At 31.9% G+C, this 24,747-nt stretch overlaps 1 protein-coding gene and 1 non-coding gene across 2 annotated transcripts; both read right to left on the bottom strand.

The window, feature by feature from the left end:
- Positions 1-3,103: 3,103 nt before the first annotated feature.
- On the bottom strand, positions 3,104-8,881 carry LOC118188950 (uncharacterized). The gene is made up of 2 exons (XM_035359479.2): positions 8,699-8,881; positions 3,104-3,712 (listed from the first exon to the last, which is right to left on the bottom strand). Exons 1-2 carry the CDS (start codon positions 8,844-8,846, stop codon positions 3,534-3,536), a joined length of 327 nt encoding a protein of 108 aa, XP_035215370.1. The 5' UTR covers positions 8,847-8,881; the 3' UTR covers positions 3,104-3,533.
- A 7,608-nt stretch (positions 8,882-16,489) lies between these two features.
- Positions 16,490-16,563, bottom strand: TRNAT-GGU (transfer RNA threonine (anticodon GGU)). The gene has a single exon. It is a non-coding gene; the product is annotated as a tRNA-Thr (tRNA).
- Between the last annotated feature and the right edge of the window lie 8,184 nt (positions 16,564-24,747).

Consider the following 24,747-nt stretch of genomic DNA (forward strand, 5'->3'; position numbering starts at 1 on the left):
CACATTTTGCTTTCAGTTAAAGTACGAAACATTTTTCATTGAGCAACTATAAATATAACTACAGTCTCAAGTTTCGTCTTCATAAAATGCTTAATTATATCAGATTATTTTTGTTGTTGTGACTAATCTCGCTTGTCTGATATCAGAGCTGTAAGGATCTTACGTTTTACTAACGTTTATTTTATTTTAAAACTTTACTATCTTTTCTTATTTTCCACTTCCGGCCAGAATCAAATGCGTTAGCTTGTTTATGCAAATTGTACTTGCTAACGCCCAAGTATATAAGTTGTGGCGTTTTGCCAAGAGAGAGAGAGGGAAGAAGGAAGCCGCCTTGCCACTGCATTACACGCGAGTTTTCAATCAGTTGCTGCTTGCGTTTAAGGCCAGAGGTTTAGTCCTCTTGATATTTAAAACGTATTGTAGTTTCGGCAGTTTGAGTACTACATACGTAATCTTTTAAAAGGCCAATCTTAGTGTTAGGCATTTGTAAACTAATTCAAAGTTAGCTCTTATTTAGAATTTTAGTTAGTAGTTTTATATTTTTACGTTCAGACCACAAGTGGTTGGTCTCTGTATCCCGAAGTGCGGGAGCACCTGTGATCTTATAGAGAATAAAGGATAAAGTAAACCCTTCCTGCTGGTGTTGTCTATTCCACACATATTTGAACATAGCTTGAGTAAGCTCTCTGTTCCTATTAAGGACACATAATGTTTCCAAAGCAAACAAAAAGACATACAAGTCCTGACAGAGCAAGCCCAAGAAATTCCTCGTGGCAAGTCGACAAGATTGCGCTTGACGTTGGCAAGAGCCTTAGACACTATACAGGTGACAGTACTACTTTACTCGGTTCCGCCTTCAGTTTTGAAGAAGAGCACTCCGAGAGGACGGATCCGAGAATCTTCTACCAGTCTTTCCCTACTACCAGCCACGCCATGTATTCAGAGTGCCCCCATGCCGCACAGATACTTTATATTTACAAACATTCATGCCTTCTCCTGGATCGAACCCGGGCCCTTTGGTAGGGCAGTCAGAATCACTAAACACTATCTGGTTGGGTGACCCTTAATCATATATCTCAGTTAACGACCCATTTAGCTAGTAATTTGTTGGTTGGAATTAAAGTCAATAATTTTAAATATTGTAACAGTTTCATTGCATTGAAAACCTAAATATATTTCTAGACTTTTAATTTCTTTAAATAGACATGGAAAAAAGTAAGTTGACATAGTATTCTAAGTAAATATTTCCAAAGCTGTTATTCTGTAGCAAATACACTACAGAGCAATTTTTGCGTTTTGCTCGGATTCCTAGTATGCCATTCGGCTTTTCTACAATTGAATACGGTACACTGTTCTCAACACTTTTCGGGTATTTTTTAAATTATTGAACCTATTTGTAAGCGCCTAAGATAATAAATAAAAGTATTGCTGTTCAATTTACGATGCTCTTGGCTCCAAATTTGAAATATATTTGTAATTTCGCTGTTCAGAGCTAGTATATGATTATAGATGACGATATTTTCCAACTTTCCAAAATCTTGATAGACTCATAATGATTCTCGTTCTTCTCATCCACAACTTTAAACCGTTTCCTGTGGCTCGTGTGATATTGCAAGCTGGGTAATCCCACTTAAATCCTATTGCTGTTTTGTGAGGAGGGTTATGTAACAAAATCTATATTGCCTTCGAAATATCAAGAAACCTTTTGATATGTTCCTTATTTTTGTTTCCATTGAAGATCTTGCTGAATATAAAAGACGTTAAATACTCTTTGCTATAGTACGTTTCATGCTTTGGAAACTATTTTCTGTATGCTGAGTTCAAAATTATTTACTGTACTTAGTTCTTCTCATTTATCGAGAAAGCTATGAGAACTTCAGTAAACAGAGATATGATGAAATATGTGGCATTGTTTTCTCATTAATTTTTATTGCTGTCTAAAATGTGTTCTTTATATTGAAAACTGATATGGAATATCTAGCAAAGATTTACCTTCGCTTTCCAAATTGTTTCCAAAACATTTTTGAACAGAATTTATCTTTAGAAAAGGCTTATAAATATTTCCTTATAATTCCTATTCCTTTTATAGAAATTCATATGGCTAAGGCAAAAATGCGCTTTCAAAGCAAGGAGTATCCAACTATAAATAATAAAGCCTGTTTCATAATTGTCCCATTGCATTAAAACCGAAACTTAAAATTCGCATTCTTTTAGATGAAATATTATTTTTGTTTCAAATAGAAATTTAAGTACGTATTTCTAATACAGGTTTTGTCATATTCATGTTAAAAATGTTTTATAAGGGAATGTATATTAAATTTATTTGATTGATATCGCTGGACATTAAACAAGCTGATAACTGATAATAAGAATAAGATTAAGTAAAATAGTTGTTTCCAGTTTGCTCCTCTTTAAGCAAGTACTATCAGAAAAAAGCTTTTCTTTATTAAAAAAAAAAAAAAAAAAGTTTCATCGTTTTCAGTCAATGAAATGTATTGATAAAAATTCGAAAAAAAATATAAGCATATATATATAATAACATATTTTTATAACCAATGTGTAGTTTGTAGTATTTATAATTATTGTAACGCATAATTTTATAAATAAAGTATAATATGTATATTTTAATAAAATAGATGAATAATTGCTTTAAGTTTCCGTTTGCTTTATTTATTTTCTACAATGCTGCTGTGTGATACTTATTAACTTTCAGCTGTTTTCATATTCATACCAGTTATGTTGTAAAATTCAGAACTGTTAAAACCATTTAAATTCGGCAGCACTTTTTGGAATCGTTACTTGAAATACGACTTTAAGTGTATTTTTCATGGTATAATTTTACGAAATGTAATTTACTTACATATTAAATATAATTGTATAACTTTACTTACATGTTAAATGTAATTATTTGATGTATTTGAACTTAGGCGTGTCTTCTTTCGGAATAAGATTCACGCTGTAATCTTGTTTGAAGACTTTTCATCGTGTGATTTCAGATTGCCTTGCAGTATTTTCTCAGTCAGAACTAATGAAATGCATACGTATCATTTGTCTCGTATACAAGCATATCAGCATCATTATACACGTATGAAACAAATGCAAAGATAAATTTTATTCTGCACTTAAAAAATTAACATTTCAAGGATTATAAAATGTAGTTATTTGAAGAAAAACGCATCACCTGTTACTATAATTATGCTTTTTTATTATTTTAGAGAGGAAGAAGATAAGAAATTATGTAATTTTTTATTTAATTTCAGGCGCAACATTTTCAGTGAGGGAAATTATACGAACTGATACAAAACTTTTGATTAATCAATACTGCAACTTTTGGATACTGAAAATTTTTACAGTACCTTAAGACTATGTCAATAATTTCTACAGTATATTTCTTCAATAATTTCTAGAATGTTTCAATAATTTGAAATAGTTAATTACTGAAACGTAGAAAAATATATTATCAATTATGCATTATGGTATATGCATGTAACTATGAATTTGAGATAAATATTGCAGTTATCGCTTGGCTTAAGTTACTTTTCATATAGGCTCATGTAAAACTCAGGAAGTCCATATATACTGTCTTTCTTGTAACGCATTCCATCTGCTGTACGTATGCAATCATCGTAAGCTTTCATCAGTGCAATCACATCACTTTTTATTCCGTCATGTGTGTCCAGTACTTCCATGACGTCAGTAGCAGAAACATATCCTAAAAAAATGTTTAAATATTACTTTTTTATACAAATTCATCTTAGAATTACGAATTTTCAACTTGCTATTATATTTAAGTTTTAACTACTTTATAAATAATTTTACAGTTTGCTAACGCTCTAAATTCTGCTATTGATCCTTGGGCAGCAGAAATGTTTGATCACGTAATGATCGTGAAAGGCATGGCCACACTTATATTGCTAAATATGTCTTGTAGCCAACAGAATAGAAAATAAATATAATGTTTTATTTATAAAAAATAAGAACAGCTTTTTACTTTTTTGTTTGCATAATTTGAGGGGAAAATCTAGTATCTTAAAAACTGTGATTGAGTTTGTTTCCTGGCACGCAGTTTAGAAATAAAATAGCAGCAAGAAAATTACGTTTAACAGTTTAAATTAAATACTCGTGCATAAAATAAGAGGAACTGAAACGTGTGCTTTTAAAACAAATCCATAAAATTCTGAAAGTTTAAATTGGACACATCAACGAGTCAAAATAACAAGCAGAAATAAAAACAATGAATAAACCCGCCTCAAAATTATGGGAATTTAGAATGAATGGTAATTTTTAATATTAAATTTATGTAGTTCTTTTGAAATATTACTCATTTTGTAAGATTTAGCAACAAAGAATAACTTAAACAGTCTTTAAGGTTACGGTTTGAATCCAATTCTAGCGCCCGAGCTGCCATTAACTTTTCACGAGTATTTAAAATTATTTTCTTTCTTGACATATAAAAAAGCAGCATGATTTTTGACTATCATACGTTCTGATGCGTGCAACGAAATCTATATTAGTATAGGATTCGTAACGATAATGCATTACAACTAGTCGCGTAATACTCTAAACGCAAAATTTTATGCATTATAATTTTGGGGGGAATATTAAACCCAGTGCATTTGTTCGATACCATATAGTTGTTATTGACACATCTCTTGCAATTCTTCACAAGATATAAACTTTCCCACAGACCTATGATTAAAGTGTAATTTTGCAAACCGTAACGAAGAAAGTCAAGATAATTTTCTCATTGTAAAAATTATGTCTCCCGAAATTTATTAGTTTCTGTCTAAAACTATTTGAGTTATCCCTCAGCATCTTACAAAATACACATTATTATAAGAGGTATTATTAGCGGGTGAGCAGTAAAAACCTCTGAACACTAATAGCTCGAACCAGATTAAAATCTGGATAAAAAGACTGAATGCATGGGAATCTTCTTGGTTTTCCCAAATTTAATTCTTCTTTAAACATCCTCCACGAAGGCAGCCATTTTCTTACGAAAATGGCTCTTGTATACTTTGCTATAATCTAAATAACCCAATCCAGTCTATTTATTTTATATTTTAGTACTATGATTAATGATATACGCACACTCTGAAGGTGACCTTTAGTTTTTATAAACAGCTATTTAAATTTTCTCATTAAAAATTTCCGAAACAATATGTATAAATAAGGAACAGATAAAGTTTCGATTAAAATGAGGAAATGCTAATCATTTAAAACTAGATAAAGTTCAATACATTTCATTTATTTGGCATTTATTAGTCCAAAGGGGTAATTTGCCCGGAAGGACTATTGATTTCGTTTTGGCATTTTGCGTCAATTCACGATAAGCGTTGTTTCACTTTTCAAATTGTTGCCACCAAATATTAGAGCCTTGTGTTATATTTAAAGAAATTAATTAATAAAGAATCGGCATGAATGTATGTATGTATCTAGCACTGTGATAAAACAACAGTACCTAGAGCCATCAAAATTTGAATAAAGTAATCTTCCGTAGAATATGGGCATGTGGAAGTCCTAATTTGAATCTGAAATTTGTTTTATTATCGATTTCATATTTTGTAACACTTTAACGAATTTTTGATTAACAAACTAAACGATTTCACTGCGAGCAATTGCAACACTGTACGGGAAAAAAAAAAAAAAAAAAAAAAATATTTTTATCTCTAGCGCGCGAGACTCTGTATCAGAAATTCTAAAGATATGCTCATTTTTTAATTATTTTGCGATATTGCTGTAGAACTAAGCACTTAATAAGTACCATTATAAAAGTGAGTTATCCTTTATTCTATGCAGCATGTACTTTATAAATACATATTAATAATATATTAATAAAGTTTTTATAAAAATTTCATTTGTTCTTTCTCACGGTTAAAATTTCAAATTTTGAGAAGAAATCTTAACATATCCCTAAAATATGCTCACGTGAACAGAATTATTAGACTGAAAGAAAAATAAACTGCGAGAAATCAGCTTTTCGAACAGGCTCCAAAGTTTGTGCTCAGTTGGCCTTAAATGAACTGATTACTGAGTGTACACTAATAGGATCCATTTTGTGATTAACGCGTGTATTACTTGCAGGTAGTGAACACAGTTTAGGCTATATTGATGGCACATATTTATACTTTGAATACTGAGAGCAATAATAATCATGCATGTTTTTTCATTTAGCTTAACAGAAAGCGTAAGGGTAGGAAATACTGATACTTATTTCTCGTATTATCGCAGTGAATCATCATAATGTGGACAGCCGTTGAAATCTCGTATGTCGTACAGGCGTTCTTAAGTAGTGGAAGTTCCATCATCACAGCAAAATGACGTTTCAAACAACATTTTAAGAAACAGGTAGTACCACCCCGAAACGTCATACTGCGTGCTGTTTACAACTTCCATGAGACCGCAAATGGGAACGGAAAACTCTCACCTGGAAAACCTTGATCGTCGTGTAGTGCAATGAACATTGAACGTGTGTCCAGTACCACTGAGCAAAGTTCAAAGAAGTCAACTCAGCAACTGTATCATCAAGTTTATGTTCTACGTTCCAATATGGCGGCGAATCCTTAAAATGTCTTATAGCTGTATCCATATAAACTATAAGTGATTCATTAATTTTCGACCATGATAAAGTTCAATGAACCACATTCTGTGATTCGCTATAGCAAAGATAATGTCTTTGTGCAACACCTTATCACGTTCGATGAAGCTCATTTCCACCTCACTGTTATAACAACAAACAAAACTATCGATTCTGGGGTAGACAAAATTCGTAACTAGTACATGAAATGCCACTGCTTAGTGCTAAAGTTACTATGTGGTTACAAAGTTAGTTACTATGTGGTGTGCAATGAGTCATGCCTGTATGATGGGTCCCTATTCATTATAACGAGCTTAATGACACCATCACAGTCACCAGCGAGATGTACAACACAATGTGAGGAGCATTTTTCTTTCCCGAAATGGGTAGGCTTGGCCTATGGGACATGGGGATGCAGAAAGCTGGTGCGACGACTCATACTGCAGTAGTATCAATGACAATCCTTCGATGCCACTTCCCGTGGCGTCTCATCTCCAGATTTAGTGATATCCATCGGACATCTAGATACCCCAATGTAACTCCGCCGGACCTTTTCCTGTGGGATTACCTAAAAGAGAAGGTGTACACCACAAAGCCCACTAACATCAATATACTGAAGAACAGTATCCAAAGGGAGCTATCAGCCATCCTTGCCGGCACTCAGCTCCAAACTTTACTGAACATAATTGTTAGGGCTAAAGAATGTTCTTATCAAAGTGATGCTCGTCTAAAGGATGTAATCTTCAAATACTGAACACAGTCAATGTTTTTCACATACTTGGTAATAAATGTTACCTTCAACATGCTTCACAAATGCACTTTAAACGTGTCACATCAATATGGCCCACCCTTTATATAACCATTTCCATACTCCATGAAGTTCCCTGAATAATCAGCATCTTCATCATTCAAAACATAATTACGTTAAATGGAATAAAAAATTATTATATGTAATGCTATTTTCCAAGAGTAGTAATAAAACCCTTCATTCTCAAGACCATGAATAAAAAGATAAAGAAACAAACAAAAACTCATTTTTGAATTATTTTTAAATACTAGCTAGCTGTAAAAAAAAAGGTAAATATCCGTTGAAATTCTCTTCACCTGCATTACAGATTTTCGCAAGAACAGCAGCATTTATATGCATGAAAAATGAAATAAAGTCTTGTTTTGTAGAGACATTAGGATTTTTTTGGAAGCAAGCAAGAGAGATTGAAAAATTAGCAACGTCTTCGCCGGGAATCGATCCACAGATCTCTGGAATACGAGCCCAGCAAGCAGACCACCACACCGCGAAGGCATGCCAAGAAGGCGGGAGAAATACCTTATAAATTCACTGACGAATTCAGAAAAATACTGGTTAACTGAGAATTTTTAGGAAATATTGCTTGAAAGCAGAAGAGAAAAATGCTAAGTGAAACTTAAAATTAATAATGCAACAACCTTAAGTTTGACTAAATCTACGCCAAACTCAAGGTTGTTGCATTACTTATTTTATCAAATATTGCATAATTGATTTAAAGTTTTTATAATAATCATTCTTTAAATTTAAATAAAAAGTCAGTGCCTTATATGTCATGAGTCACTATTCATGATAAGCGTTTCACTAGACATGAACGTTAATTGGTTTTTATTACCGCGAAATTTATGCCAAAGTATCCAAAGTTCTATTATGATAGTTTGATGTAAACTTATTTAATATTGCTCATGTTTATCAAAGTTTATCAATCGAAATAGGAATTCAGAAGTTATTTTAAATTAATCGCTAATTTTTTTATGCTTACTAGTATTTCTTGAAAATTAAAGAAAACTATTAATAAAAAAATTATCTTTCGTGATTAACTTAAAGCCAACATATTAAGGTTACGTTAAAATATGTTTAAAATATTAGTAGTAAAAATTCCTTATTAATGATTCTACAACAAATATAATTTTTCATTATATTTATTAATGAAATTAAATGTATTATATCTTAACAATTAAAACTAAGAAATAGTTTGAATAAAAACTATTATATCATTTTATATACCTCCTAAGACCCACAGGTAACTGGCATGATCTCAATTTTATACTCTTTATAGGTATATAGAATCTTAAATGTACAAACCACATGTATCTTACCTGAAGCTGCGGTCACCGAAAGGATGGTGAACAATGGATTAGGTCCGCATCCATTCGATGTACCTTCCAATTTGGAATAAAGGCCTTGGATTCTAATTACTAGAGATCCGAATACCAGGATCAAGAGAAGGTAATCTGTAGCAGACATTTTGGTAACTAATTTGATTTTAACTGCAAAAATTCTTCTGTGAATTTCATATTTGGACACCAATTATATATTCTGAATGGAAGCCTTCTAATACCCGGAACTAATTAAACGTTATTAAAAACTAAAGGACAGAAATGTTTTAATTTGCAATATTTAATAAGCATGTCAAGCCTGTTACTTCCTCCTCATTATGAAATAAAGCCCTTTTCCGATTTCATTTTTAAATTTATTTAAGTTTTACCTTAAAGAACTATATTTGTATCTTGACTTAATTTTACTTATCACAGCTTAATAATATAGCTTATAAATAAGTCCTTAAATAGCTGAAGTTATGATTCTGAAACAAAGCATATGCAAAATTTTATTGAAATATACTTTTATTCTCCAATCGATGATTCATTTGATTTTTCGAAGGTATTCGGGGCACTTCATGTTGAAAATACATGGTTAAATTGTGAGGATTTATTTATTTATTTTGACTAATAGTTAATTTTTATATAAAGTAACTTTTTTGTCACTCTCCTTTTCACTTATGCTTTCTTGCCAGAATGTAAATCAGTCAGAACGCTTATATTCAAATCAAGGGAGAAAAAAGTGTTATTTAAGCGGAGGTTTCCGAAGTTGGTTTTAGAACGTGTTATGCCTGCTTAAAAGTTGCGCTGTTACCTTGCGATAGCGATTTGATTCTGTGGCGTTGAGTGCTTCTAGCCATTAAGCTTGTCCCGCCGGCTTCTACGAGCCAGAGCCTTCCTGCGCTTTTAAATTATCCTGTGAGCCATTAGGCTAGTTGAACTACATTTTATTTTACGTTCAACATTACTTGTTAAGTTAAGCCAGAAGTGTTAGCTTATCTAAACCCAAGTTCGGTCATCTGTGACCTCTTTGTGATCGAATAAAGGGTCATTTACACCTTCTTCTGACTTTTTTTGCCTCATAAGACCAGAGGATAATTCTTCTACAAAATAAAAGATAAAAATTTACAGAAAAATTAGTTCTCAGACACTTATACTTCTACGATATAATTAATTCAATTTTTCTGTGTAGCATTTAAGTCTGCGGTGTTTGATACATTCTGGCTCTTTCCATGAAATAAAGCTTAAATAAATGGTTCGAAGCTAATCACCAAGTGCCCTTTCTTCTCGGGATATAAATTTATAAAATACTTGTTTAAATCAATATCAATTCAAGTGAACACATATACACGGCTCAGCTGAATGCTTTTAAGATGGTTCTCGCTTGAGAGAAACACCCTTATGTAATGTAATCAACAAAAACTATGGTTTATTCATTTAATATTGAAAGTAGAAATATTTGTCATTGACAGCAAGGAATAGTTTCAGTATCTTTCTAAAGTTATTACTGCCACTGCATATTTATTATCTTATAGAATCATTTAGATGTTTTTTCTATGCCAGAAAACTGAAGAAATCCGCAATGCCCTCGCCGTGATTCGAACCCCGGATCTTCCAAATAAGCGGCTATTGTGCTTCTAGTTACACCACAAAGATATGCGGAAAGGAGGGAATAATTGTAGCTCATAAGGAGCCATAGAAAAGGTGTAATTTTCACAAGTAATGCCTACACAAAGAATATTTAGACAGAGAATATTTATGCAGATAATATTTACACGCAACATATTTGCACAGAGATATTTACACAAAAATTACCTACATAAGACAACTTCCCACAGTAAGATCAATAAAAGTTGTCAATATTTTTCATACAATGAAACTTAAACCTAAGAATATTTATTTAAGGCATTTATTGAAACATTTTCACTAAGTGGTGAATTTACTAGCTGTAACAATGCTATTAGACTTCTACTCTGACGCAATCAAAATAGACAAAAGCCTGTGTGACTAGCTTATTCATAAAGCCTACAGACCGTTTCTACTGCTGTTTGCTCCGATTGGTTAAAACAGGAAACGTAGTGTTGCAGAACCTAATGCTTGGCGACATTTGGTTCATCGCCTTTAGAATTTGTATTTAAGCGTAGTGTACCAAAAATTGTGCATAACCCTCCGGCGAAACCGCATCTCAGCGGTAAAGAGCGCGTAAAAAATTCTGACTTCTAGATCTTCGGTTCTATCCCCGATTGTAGCTTTCATAAACTCTGCTCTACACGGATTTATTTTTATTTTAACTTTAGTGAATGACTTTGTCATTATTTGTCTTTTCGCCTTCGGGTGCGGTGTTAAAAATTAAACGCCTTTATTTTCTCTATTACTGTTAATTTTTCTTATTTTTACTTACTGTTTTGTACTCTTTGTAGTAGGTACCTGTAGCAAGATTACGATCCAAGTTCCCGAAAAGCGTTTCAGTAGAAATAGCGCATAATGAAACAAAATATAATTTTAGTTATACTTTTCATAATTTAGGTAAAAAAGAATAGGTATCTGACGCCCTTAAATGTTTACTGAATGTTTTCATTTGGTTAATTTTTAATATTCCTGTATTTGTATAAATTAATGCGCTATGGAAATTTACACAATAGACTCTTTCTAACAGAAATGACGAAAAAGGGCAGATCCTACCTCCATGTAAACACATTTTTCTTGTAAGACAATTACGTACTTTTAAAAGTTTAAATTCAAATACAAATAAACTTTTAATAAGATCAGTAAATTATTTAAAATATATTCCCCACAATTCCTCCAAGCTTTCATTCATAAACTAAAAAAATATTGAATGAAATAAACTCAGTTTCCGTTTGTTTGGCGTTAATTACCACGCCTACAGGGCGATAACTCGCCATTCCAAATATGACCGCCAAGCAGAAGTTTCATCCAATGAAGAGCAGACCTTAGAGAAATGGTCTGTAGGCTTTGTGAATATGCGTGTGACTAAATAAATGCTTTAAATAAACATTCTGATTTCAGTTTCGTTATTAGAATAATTACATATATGATTTATTTGGCTTAGTATTTTTGTGTGAATTTTTTCTGCATAAATGCCCTACATATAAGTGTTCTTTGTGTACATATTTTCAGTGTAAGTAGTCACTGTATAAATACACTTTGCATAAATATGAGTATTCCTTGGGTAAATTTGGCTAGAACCATAGAAAATGATACCAGCTAGGTTCACGCACACGAGAAAAAGTTTTACAAAAATTTCCATATAATTTATTGTCGGAATGTTTAAATTGTGTTGAATTTATGTATTTTTCCATCCAAACTTAATAACAAAATGATGAGTGTACATATTTTGCTATGAAATTTCTGGGCTAAGTTCGAATAGTCTCAAGAAATGTTGAGAAAATTGTTTATGCTGACTTGTCCCATTCTTTATTAATTACAGTTTAATATGTTGTAGTACCTTTTGTTTACTGATGTTGTTAATATTTTATTTTTATTTTTAAATAATTGGTGTGGGTTTCTTCTGAAGCGGAACACCGGGGTCTGAAAAATTTTTAATCTTTTTTACTATACGCTTATTTTTCGAAAACTTTATAAAGTGTCAGCCTTTTAAATGAAGTTCAAACCTGATGTAAACTGCAAGAGTTCAGTAGCTTTATTTCAAGGATTAACAGTAGATATTTCAATTTTTTAAACCTGATACAAAGCTAGTAAGCGCTGGCTATAGCATGAAATAATGTATACAAAAAACGACTATTTATAGCTAGCAATATATACATTCTTTTTAGGCTGAAAATTACTTTAATGAAGATATAAAAAATTAGAAATGTTATAAAATTAATTTAGAAATACTTAAAAGAGACTATTATAAATGTTAAAAAAGTACTGTGTTAAAAAAGGTTTATATTAAAAGTAATGAATTTTACGCAAAAACGACTTTTTAACTTACACTGATAAATGCACTAAATAGTAAAAATAATTTTTATTTATTATCTCAATATCCGTGGTTCATAAGTTACTAAAAATAAAATTGTGAGAGGGTGCTTTGAAAATGATGAATTTCAGATGAAAATCGTCAAAAAAATTCGAGAAAACGAAACGTAATAATTTTTATATATGTCATTTCTTACCCTACCGTCTATTGCTTCTCGAAATTCTGTTAGCGCAATATGAAGTTCTTATATTTAGCCTAACAAATGTAATATTTAGTCGTGTATAACCAAAGATATTTTGATGGGCAAAATTAATTTTACATTTTTAATTCCCTTAACTAAAACTGAATAGTTACAAAGAAATATTAAATATTTATATATATATATATATATATATATATATATTATTTTATTCTTTTTAATTCAAAGAATGGTAAAAAAGTTGCATTTGCAACAATGAATGTGATGATAATTTGGTATACCACACAAATATTTTTCAAATATTACAACTTATTTATTATGTATCCTCGACTTTAAAAAATTAAACCAGGAAGAGCTGACGAAAATTCACATCTTTATCTTTAACATCAGTATCAAATGAAATGCAAATTTTGATGTTAATTTTAAATCTTATTATAGCCTCAGAAGTATTTTTTCCAAACAAGCTTTCATCGTAATTTAATGAATTGAGCTTACACAAATGCAAAACTTTAAAATTACAAATTTTACAATTAAGAGTTCTTAACGCAAATTATGTTCTTCCTTTTACTAAAGTTCTACTGATATACATACTTAATGAAAATATAAGAAGAATAAATGGATATATAAAAGGAATTGAGACCCTAAATTTGAAACTTGACTTTGTGGAGAGAATGAAGAGAATATAATGTTATAGGTACAACAATAATGCTAAAACAGCATATGAAAATGTAATGCTAACAAGAATATAGATAAATGACAGAAGGACGGCACACTAAATTTTCTTGCTAATAGCTCTAAATTATAGTTCTCGAATTCTATAAGTAGTTATTAAATTATCCTACGAGGACACATTAAAGAAAAGTTTTAATAAATCTAATTTTTCTAATAAGAAAGTTTGACAAGTAAAGAATTAAAAGCTGTGTCTAATCTAAAGATATTTAACAATTCACAATCATTCACTGCCTCAACTTTCAAATCAAGGAATATTTCTTACTAAACACGATGATAAAAAATGATTAAAAAATGACTTTTTAATTAAAAAACATAAAATATTTTGAAATGCTTGGGAGAAATTTTCAAATGCAATTAAGGATCGAATGAACACAAATAATAAAAAGTGAAATTTTCTAATAAAAAAAGTATGAAATATAAAAGTATAAAAGTTTAAAATACAAAAGTATAAAAGTAAGAAGTATAAAAGTTTAAAATATATGTATAAAGGACTAATGAAAGCATTAAAACAAAAGCATGAAAAACGGTAGCTCCAAAACAGGATGACTTTGATTAAAAATAAGAAAATTAGAATTTTTTAACAAATTTTAGCTAAACATTTTAAAATCATCTTCTTGACAATAACATTTGCAGTTTCTTCATAGAAGTCCGTTGTTAATATAATATTATAATCTTTTATTTTATCAATATATTTATTTACGAAATATTTTGAAATCGTTTGATATTAAAAACCTCATTCCAATCTATAACATCTTTCATGTTTTCTATCATACTTGCTGATCATCTTATATCTAGGAACTAATGTCATATTTAATTTTCTCGAGTTCTCAGTAATGAAATTAGCACTTAAAGTTTGAAATTCTGAAATTTTTCTCCATTCAGTTTAGAAGCATTTTCAGTCATGAATTTTTCAGATAACATTTTGTATCTATATACGACACCCCAATGAATTGAGTGTTCATTCTCGATGAGAAATCTTTGTAATGGTCTATATATGCACAAATATCATGCCAGTGAACTTTGTCATTATATTCTAAGATAAAATGTTCTGATATTTTGATGTAATTATCCAATCCACAACGTGTTTCAAATTTCTAATCAAACTTTCAGTCAGTTTATCTGTTCTCGAAACTTCCGTCCAGTTGATATCCATTTGTAAGTTGTCATTTTAAGAAAGGGCTTTTCCAATTCGTAATCATAATATTCATTATCAATTATTCCTTTTAAATTCAAAATGTAATCCCCACTATTTATTTTTTCAATAATTTCATAAGAGAGGTTTTCGTGATAATTTTTAAGAAAATAACTTCATTTTTCACCTCCTACTGCTAAGACAGCTATTGTTAAATCTTCATTTCGTTGGATATGTTTCAATGATATCAGTTTATATTTTTTGGAGTTAAATCTTTCAGTTTAAGAAATTTCTGTATTAGATCCCAAGCTGCTGAGTTCTTCTATTATTTATTAATTTCTTTATCAAATACAATTTTTATAAAGCCCTAATGTTCTTAAGGGAATTCTGTCTTCTAAAATTTAATGTTTAATATCTGTATGTGATAATGATTTTGATTCCCTTTAACCCAATATAAGTCATGTTTTGTGCTTCTAACTAGATTAGTGGTTCTATAATGCTCATTTTTAATAAACAACCTTTATAATCTTCAAACGAAATTTTGTTTTAAAAGACAAATTTTGTTAACACATTTTGACTTGTTAGTCATAACCAGTTACGTTTTGTAGGCATACATTTTCGCTTCAAAGAATTCTTTCACAATTATTCTGTTCTTTCAAACTTTCATTTTTCCTAAAACTTTCTTATTTGCTTGCCGCATGTTATTATGTTTTTCATTTTTGGATAGTTAAATATATCAAAATAATCAATCACTCCTTTCATATAATCTTAAAAATCATTAGTTTTAATAAAATATATGAAACTATCTGTGCCCATGTACAGTAGCAAAATATTATCCGAAAATTTAAGTTCCATAATAATATAACACAAGTCATACGGTAATTCCTTTGATAAATCTAATGAATTCCTTTGATAATTCAAACGTTGACTGCTTTTCTAATAGTGACGGGATTTTTATTCAAATGAACAGAAAATATATTTTCATTTAATATAATGTAGTTATCAGTTTATAGTTTGCTTTAGCAATTAATTTTTTAGCTTGCTTTTGCATAACTGCAGTATAATCTCACATCAATTCTCTTTCTAATGTTTTCAATTGTTTTTGTAAATACTGAATTATTCAACAATTTATAGAAGCCTTTTACAAAATTGTTAGCAACTTTGATTTCTCATTTCTGTATTTACATCTATATATTTCTTTAACTAAGGAGACTATTTAAATTTATAAGGTATTATCTCCCTCCTTTCCACATGCCGTCGTGATGCAGATGAAAGACACTCGACGCGTATTAGGGACGTCCGTAGTTCGAATCCCGAAAAGAACATTGCGGATTTCTTCAGTTTCCTTGCTTCAAAACAATTCTAAACAATTCTACAAGTAGCGCTCAAACTAAAAGGTGGAGGACGATAGTTCGTCCAAACCAGGATCTGATGACTGAGTCCCCTAATCTAAAGTCGCAGTTTAAAAGAGCAGTATATAAGGTATTACCTTCCTTCTTTCTTCAGACCTTCCTGTTATTACTTGAAAGCACAGTAGACGGGAGGTTCGGAGTTCAAATCCCGGCGAGGCCATTGCTGATTTCGAAAATTTCTAATGACTGTACAAATCCTAATGCTGTATGAACCTTTTCGGGTTCTAACCCATTTTCAAACAGTGTGTTAAGTTTCTATAATGAACAAAAGAGTGTTGTTAATGATATAAATTTACAACAATCTACCCATTTTGCCCAATACCTTGTAGATATATTAGGCATTTTTTGGTAGCAGGCAAGATCAAAAATGAGCAATCGCCTTCGCCGGGAATCGAACCACGGACCTCTGGAATACCGGTCCAGCGTGCAGAACCACTACACCACGAAGGCACGCTGGGAAAGTGGGAGAAATACCTTATATACTCCCCTTTTCAAAAGGCGACTGGGGTTTTTAGGGGACCCAATCGCCAAATCTTGGATGTGGAGAGTCATCATCCACAACCCTTTTAGTTCGGGCGCCACTGTAGAGACATTAGATATTTTTTGGAAGCAGGCAAGATGAAAAATGAGCAATACCCTTCGCCGGAAATAGAACCACGGACATCTGGAATACCGGCCCAGCGTGCAGAACCACTATACCACGAAGGCACGCTAGGAAAGTGGGAGAAATACCTTATAACCTTATAAAATTTACCATCTTTTGCGAGGAACATGGCGAATATCTTGAAGGAGTACTAGCACTCAAATCGCCGAAAACCCCTCGTGCGCTTATATCCCCTCCATAATCACAGCTCCACATATGTGTACGCTCACATAATCGATTTTTAATATTTTCATAATTCTGCGGCTGCATAATTAGTACCTTTGACTTAACCCTTTTCATAAAATAGGTATAATTTGCAGATTCTCATAATTTTGCACACGTCTGTATAAGAAGTTTTAACAATACTCATACAGAGGAGGAGCAGACTATTACTGACGCTACTGTAGATGATATTTACACAGATGTCCAATAACAAGATATCAAGGCTAGCACAACTCGAGACCTTTTCGTTGGAGCACTTCCATGATTTTTTAATGTGGTGGTGAAACGGAAGTGGTGAAGTTTCTACTTGAAAGCAGTACACCTGGGTTTTTCAAAACTTCCAGATTTCGCAAATTTCGCTGTGCGCTTAAAATTTATTTGTTTCTTTCTTCGACTTAACCGTTTTTTCGAAAGGGCGTATTTATTACTTACATAATTAAAAGAAAAATTTGAAATTTAGTATGTAAAATACTTTTGAAAGATTCAGAACTCTGAAGAGAATTTTTAAAGACTTTTTGAGTAAGCCTAACTGTTTAAACTTTCTGGATAGCCTAACCATTTCAACGAAGAGTTTGTTTGTGTTTTCTTTAATATTTTTTAATTTTATATATTTAATCTTTTTATCCTTTTTTACCAATTCTTTTTTTTTAATTTCCTTTAATATTCTCGTTGTTGAAGTCTTTTAGTCTATAAGTAAGAAGATCCATAATTAAAACTTCAAAAATAATAAAAATTTCTTCTGTAAAGTAGGGATCTGTTCTAAAAACTTTTTTAATTTTGAGATGCTACCTAAAGCACCAATTCTGAATTTCGACTTCTTAAGTTATCTCGACTTAAATAAATTCTTATAAACTAGAGCTTTATTATCGTTATCGAATGTTAAGAGTTATTTTTATAGATCGATTATATGAATTTTTAGAATATTTCGAAGCTTTGTATTATATTTCAATTTTTTTACAGCTTATTTAGCACATCTACACGCGTCTTAGATCTGTATGCATCCAAATATTTCCTAATCTTGGCACATTTTATTTCTGCATTTTTTGCAGTAAACTAATGAATTTCTTTACCTTTAAATAATTGTTCAGTTAATTTATCGTTAAACTCTGTAGTCTTATGGGTCTGAATCTCCATGGCAACTCCTTTTTAAAGATCTTTTTAAATGCCTTTGTTATTTCTTCACCGATTTTGTTTTTTTTTTTTATAGGAACAGCCCAAACGTATTTACTAAAGCAATCAATTACAGTTAATAAGTAATTTGTTCCACCTTTATATTTACCAAAGAGCTTTAAGAATAATAAATCTGTCTGTCATTCTTGTATGGAAGCCCTTTTTTCTTGCAAAACATCTTCAAAAATGCAGAATTATCTTACAAGTAAACCGTCTTAATAAGGTATTTAAGTTTCTTATGTACGGAAGTGCAATATTAAAATAATTCATTATTTGACGAATTTTAGATTGTCTCATAAAATGTAATTGGTCCCAAGCGTGTTTAAGTGTCCTTTACGAACACTAAGTGAAGCTAACTCTGTTGGAAATAACAGATACTCACTTTTTATTAGTAGTACTTCTTTGTAAAGAAACAAGTGCAGTAACGCTGATTCAAATAACAGGATACAACATTTGTTTTTAAGAAGCTTTTATTCTGCTTTTCTTTAAATCAATAAATTCTTTTAAAGCTTGAAGCTACTGACTTAATAATAGATTCTTCTTCACCTTACTGCGAAAATACAAATCCATATACAAATTATATATAGATTTTTCTTGTTATATTTACTAACGCAAGTACCCGTACATATTCTGTAATCTATTTAGCATGCGAATCACCGTTGAGTCTGATATTTTGATATATCACTTAGCTCTGTAAATATTTTAAAATTATATTAGAGAACTGTTTACAGAACGTGAATTTATGGAAGAATTGTTCAAATCAGATAACACAGCATGCTGTATAGTCATTCGCCAATCTCCATAAAGAAGGAAACATTAAAAAATGTGTATTTTCTGAAAGCCTCTTCTGTGCCTCTGTATATTTTTTATTATTTCCCTTTACTGTTGCATTTGCCTCTTTATTTAGATATATGAAATACTGGAGTTTTTGTTTAATATTTGTTTAGGCATTCAGAAAATTCCTTAACAAATCAGTAATAAAGAAAAGCGGAAATAAATATGTTTCTAATTAAGCTACATAATTGACTTTTGCATTACCTAACTTCTGATATTAGTTTAAATATCTTAATCAGACGAAACTGTTCATTGAAAAACATGCGTTCTTATTTTAGATCGAAAAATATAATTAAGCACGGTTATTTTAAATAATTCCGTGTGAGCAGGAAGTTACAAAAGATAGTTTGTTAAATGAAGGAAATTATTTGTCTAGACATTGATTTTCATTACTAATTGGCGACCTATTCGGTTGAAAAGTAATTAGTTGCGTTTAAAAATATCATGTCACAATTCTACAAATCAAAATGTTTAAATACATTCATTCTATCATCTAATAAAATTTAACTGGGTGAATTGAACTTTGTTTATAGAAAAGACTTGATAGATGTTTCGAAATTTTAATTAACATTTTTCTGGTTTTTTCAGTATCAATATTATACTTTTCTAGAATTTACATCCGTAGTCGTCTTTTTGTGACCACTGATGTATCAGCATCAGTGGTCACAAAAAGACGACTTTCAATTAATATCCCTGTCAAATACGTTGCACGAAATTTTAATTTTCCGATGCAAATAACAGTTAATTAGACTATATTCAGGGTGTATCAGTACAGCGGTGACAAACTTTCAGGAGAGATAGAGTACACCTAGACGAATGGAAATCACATAGCAATGCATGATGGAAAACGCTTTCCTGGCTCGGTACTGATAACACAAAACGCAAAAAGGGAAGGACAAAAACAGTGAGACAAAACATGTTTTATTAAGTTTAGTACAGCAGAAACCTACAAATAAGAACAAAAACAAGCAACGATCGTCATTAGAGAAGGTGTTCGAAATTACGACTCCGGACCGTGATGCAGGCCTCACTCGGGCACATGGAAGATCTGCATCACGAATGGAAGATCGCATGGAAGATGCATTACTCACAGTTCCTGCATCACGGTCCGGGTCGTAATTTTGAACACCTTCGTTGATGATGATCATTGTCTGTTTATGTTGGTTTTTCTTTATTTTTGTTGTACTCCGAAAAATAAGCGTTTTCTCACCCCGTTTCGTGTCCTTTCTTTCTTGACTTTTGTGTCATCACTACCGGGCCAGGAAAGCATTTCAGACCATGCAATCCTAAGTGATTTCCCATCGTCTAGATGTACTCTATCTCTCCTGAAAGTTATCACCGTTGTGTTGATACTCCCTGTATATTTATAAGACTTCACTTACTTCGTTAGTCTGCCTAACCTTAACTTGCTGAGACGAGTTATCATCGTCGCAAGCTAACTAAGGCGTTTCCTAAACTTTAGTTCAGAAGCTGAATGTTGGTAGTTCGACCCGGTTTGAGAATAGGTGAACAGCTAGCTGTATAGTTGGTTTTCGTGATTTTCCTCATGCATATCGTTAATACAAACCAGTTTCCCTTAGAAAGTTCCTCATAAAGGCATCCCTCGCTTTAGGTGAACAAACCTCATGTGGTTTGTCATATTCAAATAATCTACCAAATCTAATTTAAACTTCAGTGAACAAATGCAGAGGTAAATTAAACTGAAATTTTATTTTCAACTACTCACAGACATTGCGAAGAAGCAAAAAATTAAGAACATTGTCCACTGCTACTTGCGTACTTCAAATTAGCGCAAAGTATATAAACTTCAAAAATTTAATCAAAATTAGACCTACAAGCTTCAGCTTCACTGTAGTTACTCCCTGCCTAGAGCTAAATGTTGAACAGATATATAATCACCCATCAAATTTCGCCAGGTCAGCTGATGGCAAATGTGGGGCTCAAAGATTGCTGAATAGCGAGTTCAAGAGTTCATATACTTTCCAATGCCTTCCCTGGAAATATTAGCTGCACTTGTTACTTCAACTTAATTTTCATTTTGCTCAAGGTTGAAGGAAGAATAGAAATTAAAGAAAAGAATTAATTAAAAAAAACTGACTAATTTTTAAATAAAGCTTACAAGTTAGAATTTATGAAGATTATTTTGCTCCCATATCAAATCTTTGTTGGCGGAATAGCATTTTGTTTCTCTGAAGAATTTTTCTCTTGCTTTCAAGCTTGGCTTACAGAAAAAGACTTACTTTTCGGCTCATATTAGTAATTAATACATCTTATATCTGAGATTAATTTTCTCTTGGCTTTTGATTAAAGAAAAAAAGATGTGAGTCTCTTCCTTTCAATGAACGCCTTCCTGATTTTTTACTTTCCTTATTTTTATGTGTTCTCAAGTGAGGGAAGCTTGCGATATTGCTATAATTAATGCATTAACGGGAAAGTTATACAAATGTTATAAATTTGGGGGAAAGAAGAAATATATATGCTGGATGACTTAAACTCTGTACAAAACTAACTAAATCACTCAACAATTAAAGTTCACCGCATACCGGCTTAAAGTCAGGAAAATAAAAATAAAAATGTCTTAAGTGTTGTGAGAATTGCCATAATGAGAAATTGAAAGCTATAAAACGAATAAATGTTCTTCGTAAAATTCAATACATTGTCTCTGAAATGGTTATATTGTCATAAAACTTCAGTTTGTAAAAAAGCCCAGAATTTTGAACAGGTAATAAATCGAAGTAAAACTATATTTTTCGACCTTATACATTTTTTTTTTCTTTTATTCTGGTTACTCTTAATAGAAATTCTTCATTCAAACGATAAATTTTATGCAGAAATATTTCTTTCAATTTGTATTTCTAGTTATCAGAAGCATAGGAAGCAAAAAGGAGTTATATTTCTTAGACTTGAATGTTTACAAGGAAAGCTAATTTTAAATATAAAACATAATTTAACTAAAACATTCTATGGAAATATACGAATTGCGGGCTTTAATGTTTCTTTCTTATTTAAATTCCAGTTAAAAAGAATATATACTCATATCCATAAATTAAGGATAATGCAAAATCAGGCAAAGCAAGAGTTAGAAGCAAAACAAATTTGACTTATTTTTAAAGCTTATTTATTAAACAAAAGGTAAAGAGCAAAAAAAAAGATGCTATATGTTTGATATTATTAAAAAAACTAGCGATTTTTTCTCCCTGGAGCAAATTACAAAAAACACCTATTTACAAAAAACCAATATTACATGGTTGGTATGATTGTTAATACATTGTATGTCTCCCAGACGATGTAATACAGTCCGTACAACGCCTAGGCATGCTGGGGATCAAATTATCGATCTGATTTTTGGGGATATTACACCACTCAAACAGCAACGCTCTCCGATGTTCCGGTAGACATGTAGGAGGAGGTTGACAGGCTGCAACTCGTCGGCCAAGCGTATCCCACACGTGCTCTACTGGATTCAAGTCCGGTGAGAATGCTGGCCAGTCCATATGGGTGATATCCTCCGATTGAAGGCATTCGCTTACGATGTTTGCACGGTGAGGACGGGCGTTGTCATTCATAAACACAAATTGTGAGCCCATGGCGCCCCGAAACAAACATACATGTTGTTCCAGAATAACGTCCCAACAGATTTGGCTTGTCATGGTTCCAATTTGAACATGCAGGTAAGTTCTGGAACATAGAATAATTCCACCCCAAACCAGCACTCCTGCACCACCGTAACGGTGTCGTTCGATGATGTTTTCTTGGTGGTAACGGGTACCTGGAGCTCTCCATATGAACGTCCGGCGAGAATCAGACTGCAAGCTAAACCTGGACTCGTCGGAAAACATCACACAAGCCCACTGTTGCGGTGTCCACAATGCATGCTCTCTACTCCAGGCTAACCGCAGGTGACAGTGAGTTGCAGTAAGTGGAACGCATCTGACAGGTCTACGAGCATATAGCGTCTGTACACAGTCTGCCTAAGCGTCTGTACACGGTCTGCCTAAGCGTCTGTACACGGTCTGCCTTGAAAGTGTCGTACCATTCGCTGAAGAGAGCTGACGAGACCGGTCTGAGGCTGTGCTCCGCCTGTTTCTTTTGGCAGTAACTGCCAAATACCGGTCCTCATTCGGCGTTGTAACTCTGGGGCGACCTGTGCTGTAACGTCTACTCACATTACCATCATCTTGGAATCGTTGCCAAAGCCTGGAGATGACACTCTGGGCAATTCCAAGTTCGTCTGATACTTCCAGTTGGGTACGCCCACATTCCAGACGGCCGATAATTCTACCACGTAAAAAATCATCCAAATGCGTCCTTTGTGTCATAACTATTCGGTTATTGCACTGAAATGCTTATAAAGCGCCTGCAAACAATTTTACCTCTTTGCCTGTATTCCTTATATATCACTCTCTTACACTCTCGTCATTGTAACGTACCATCGGTGTCATCTAGTTACTTTCTGAAATTTGCATATGATTCTTGAAGATGTGTGTAGTGATTTTACAGGTGATATATTTATTTTAGAGTTCGATTTCCGCGTGACTCCGAATTATCCTTAATTTATGGACATGAGTGTAAAATGACTTATCATATGGCAAAATTCGCCATGATTTTCATTTTAAAAGAAAATTGAAACATTTGTATCATATTCTGTTGAAATTTTTTATCAAAGTGGATTGATTAGAATTCGAAACTTTTACACCATTCTTATTTAGTTTTTAATGCATATGTAGATAACAGTAAATAATTTTTAATATAAAAATACGGATTCCAATTTCTTTTACTTTACCACATGATACTTAAGCACAAGTAAATAATTTAGGAGTTTGGGATTTATTTTAAAATATTCATTTTGTGTGTTTAGCCGGATTCGAAAGTTTTATCTGCAAGGACGCCAGCTTATGGCATCATTCAAAAATCAAACTGAAATCTGAAGGTCCAGCGTTTTTCCGTTTGATTAATTTGCTTTATTAGAAAGCTGGATAAATTTCAATTCACTTAATGAAGAAAGTTTATTTTATGAGTTTAATGCGCGAAATATTATATTCCTGTCGTTACTGTTATAAATAGTAAGTAAAACAAATGCTCTTTTTCAAGTTAAGAGTCATTCAATGAGGTATAATATCTACCTCGTGCTGCATTCTTGGAAGGAAAGTGGGGTGCGAAAGAAAACGTACACAAGTAAATCTCATTATGTGACTAAAGCCCTTAAAAGCTTTATCTGTTCCTTACTCCTCTCTCCTGAAATGCTGCTATTCTGAGTATTATTTACTGCAGAAAAATAATAATATATTGATATTTCTAAGACTAAACAAACTAATAGAAGAAAACGTAGAGGTCATAGCTTACATAAAATTTCAAATTAGCTGATTTACATTTTTTTTTTTTTTTTTTTTTTTTTTATGTTCCTGCGGTACATATATGTCATGTCTATTTTTTTATGTCAATGTATATATCATATACATTTTTTTATGTTCATGAGGTACATATATTGAAAATTAATGACTACGATACCATTCGCACAGTTGTGAGACCTATCTTGCGTTATGATTTCAAGTGGCACTCAAAAGCTCTATGATTCTGTTTTCCAAAGTGATACACAGATAATAAGCAGAGTGATTAACTATAAGTGGACAGAATGTTCTGAAAATTGTCTCATTATTGAAATTTAGATATCTCAGTCAATTAGATGATATATGTTTTCATATCGTTGCACTTTAATGCTAACAAAAAATCAGTATGCAGAATTCTCTTTGTATTATTTTTATTAC

The sequence above is a fragment of the Stegodyphus dumicola genome, chromosome X1 (genome assembly GCF_044657685.1).
Source record: "Stegodyphus dumicola isolate Sdum_Otavi_A_Nest chromosome X1, ASM4465768v1".
NCBI lineage: Eukaryota > Metazoa > Arthropoda > Arachnida > Araneae > Eresidae > Stegodyphus > Stegodyphus dumicola.

What these genes read in the sequence shown, in the direction of transcription:
- LOC118188950 (XM_035359479.2), bottom strand. Translation starts at nt 8,846, where the DNA reads ATGTCTGCTACAGATTACCTTCTCTTGATCCTGGTATTCGGATCTCTA. An exon ending in TTCGGTGACCGCAGCTTCAG is followed by an intron (nt 3,713 to 8,698) that starts GTAAGATACATG and finishes ACATTTTTTTAG; the next exon opens with GATATGTTTCTGCTACTGAC.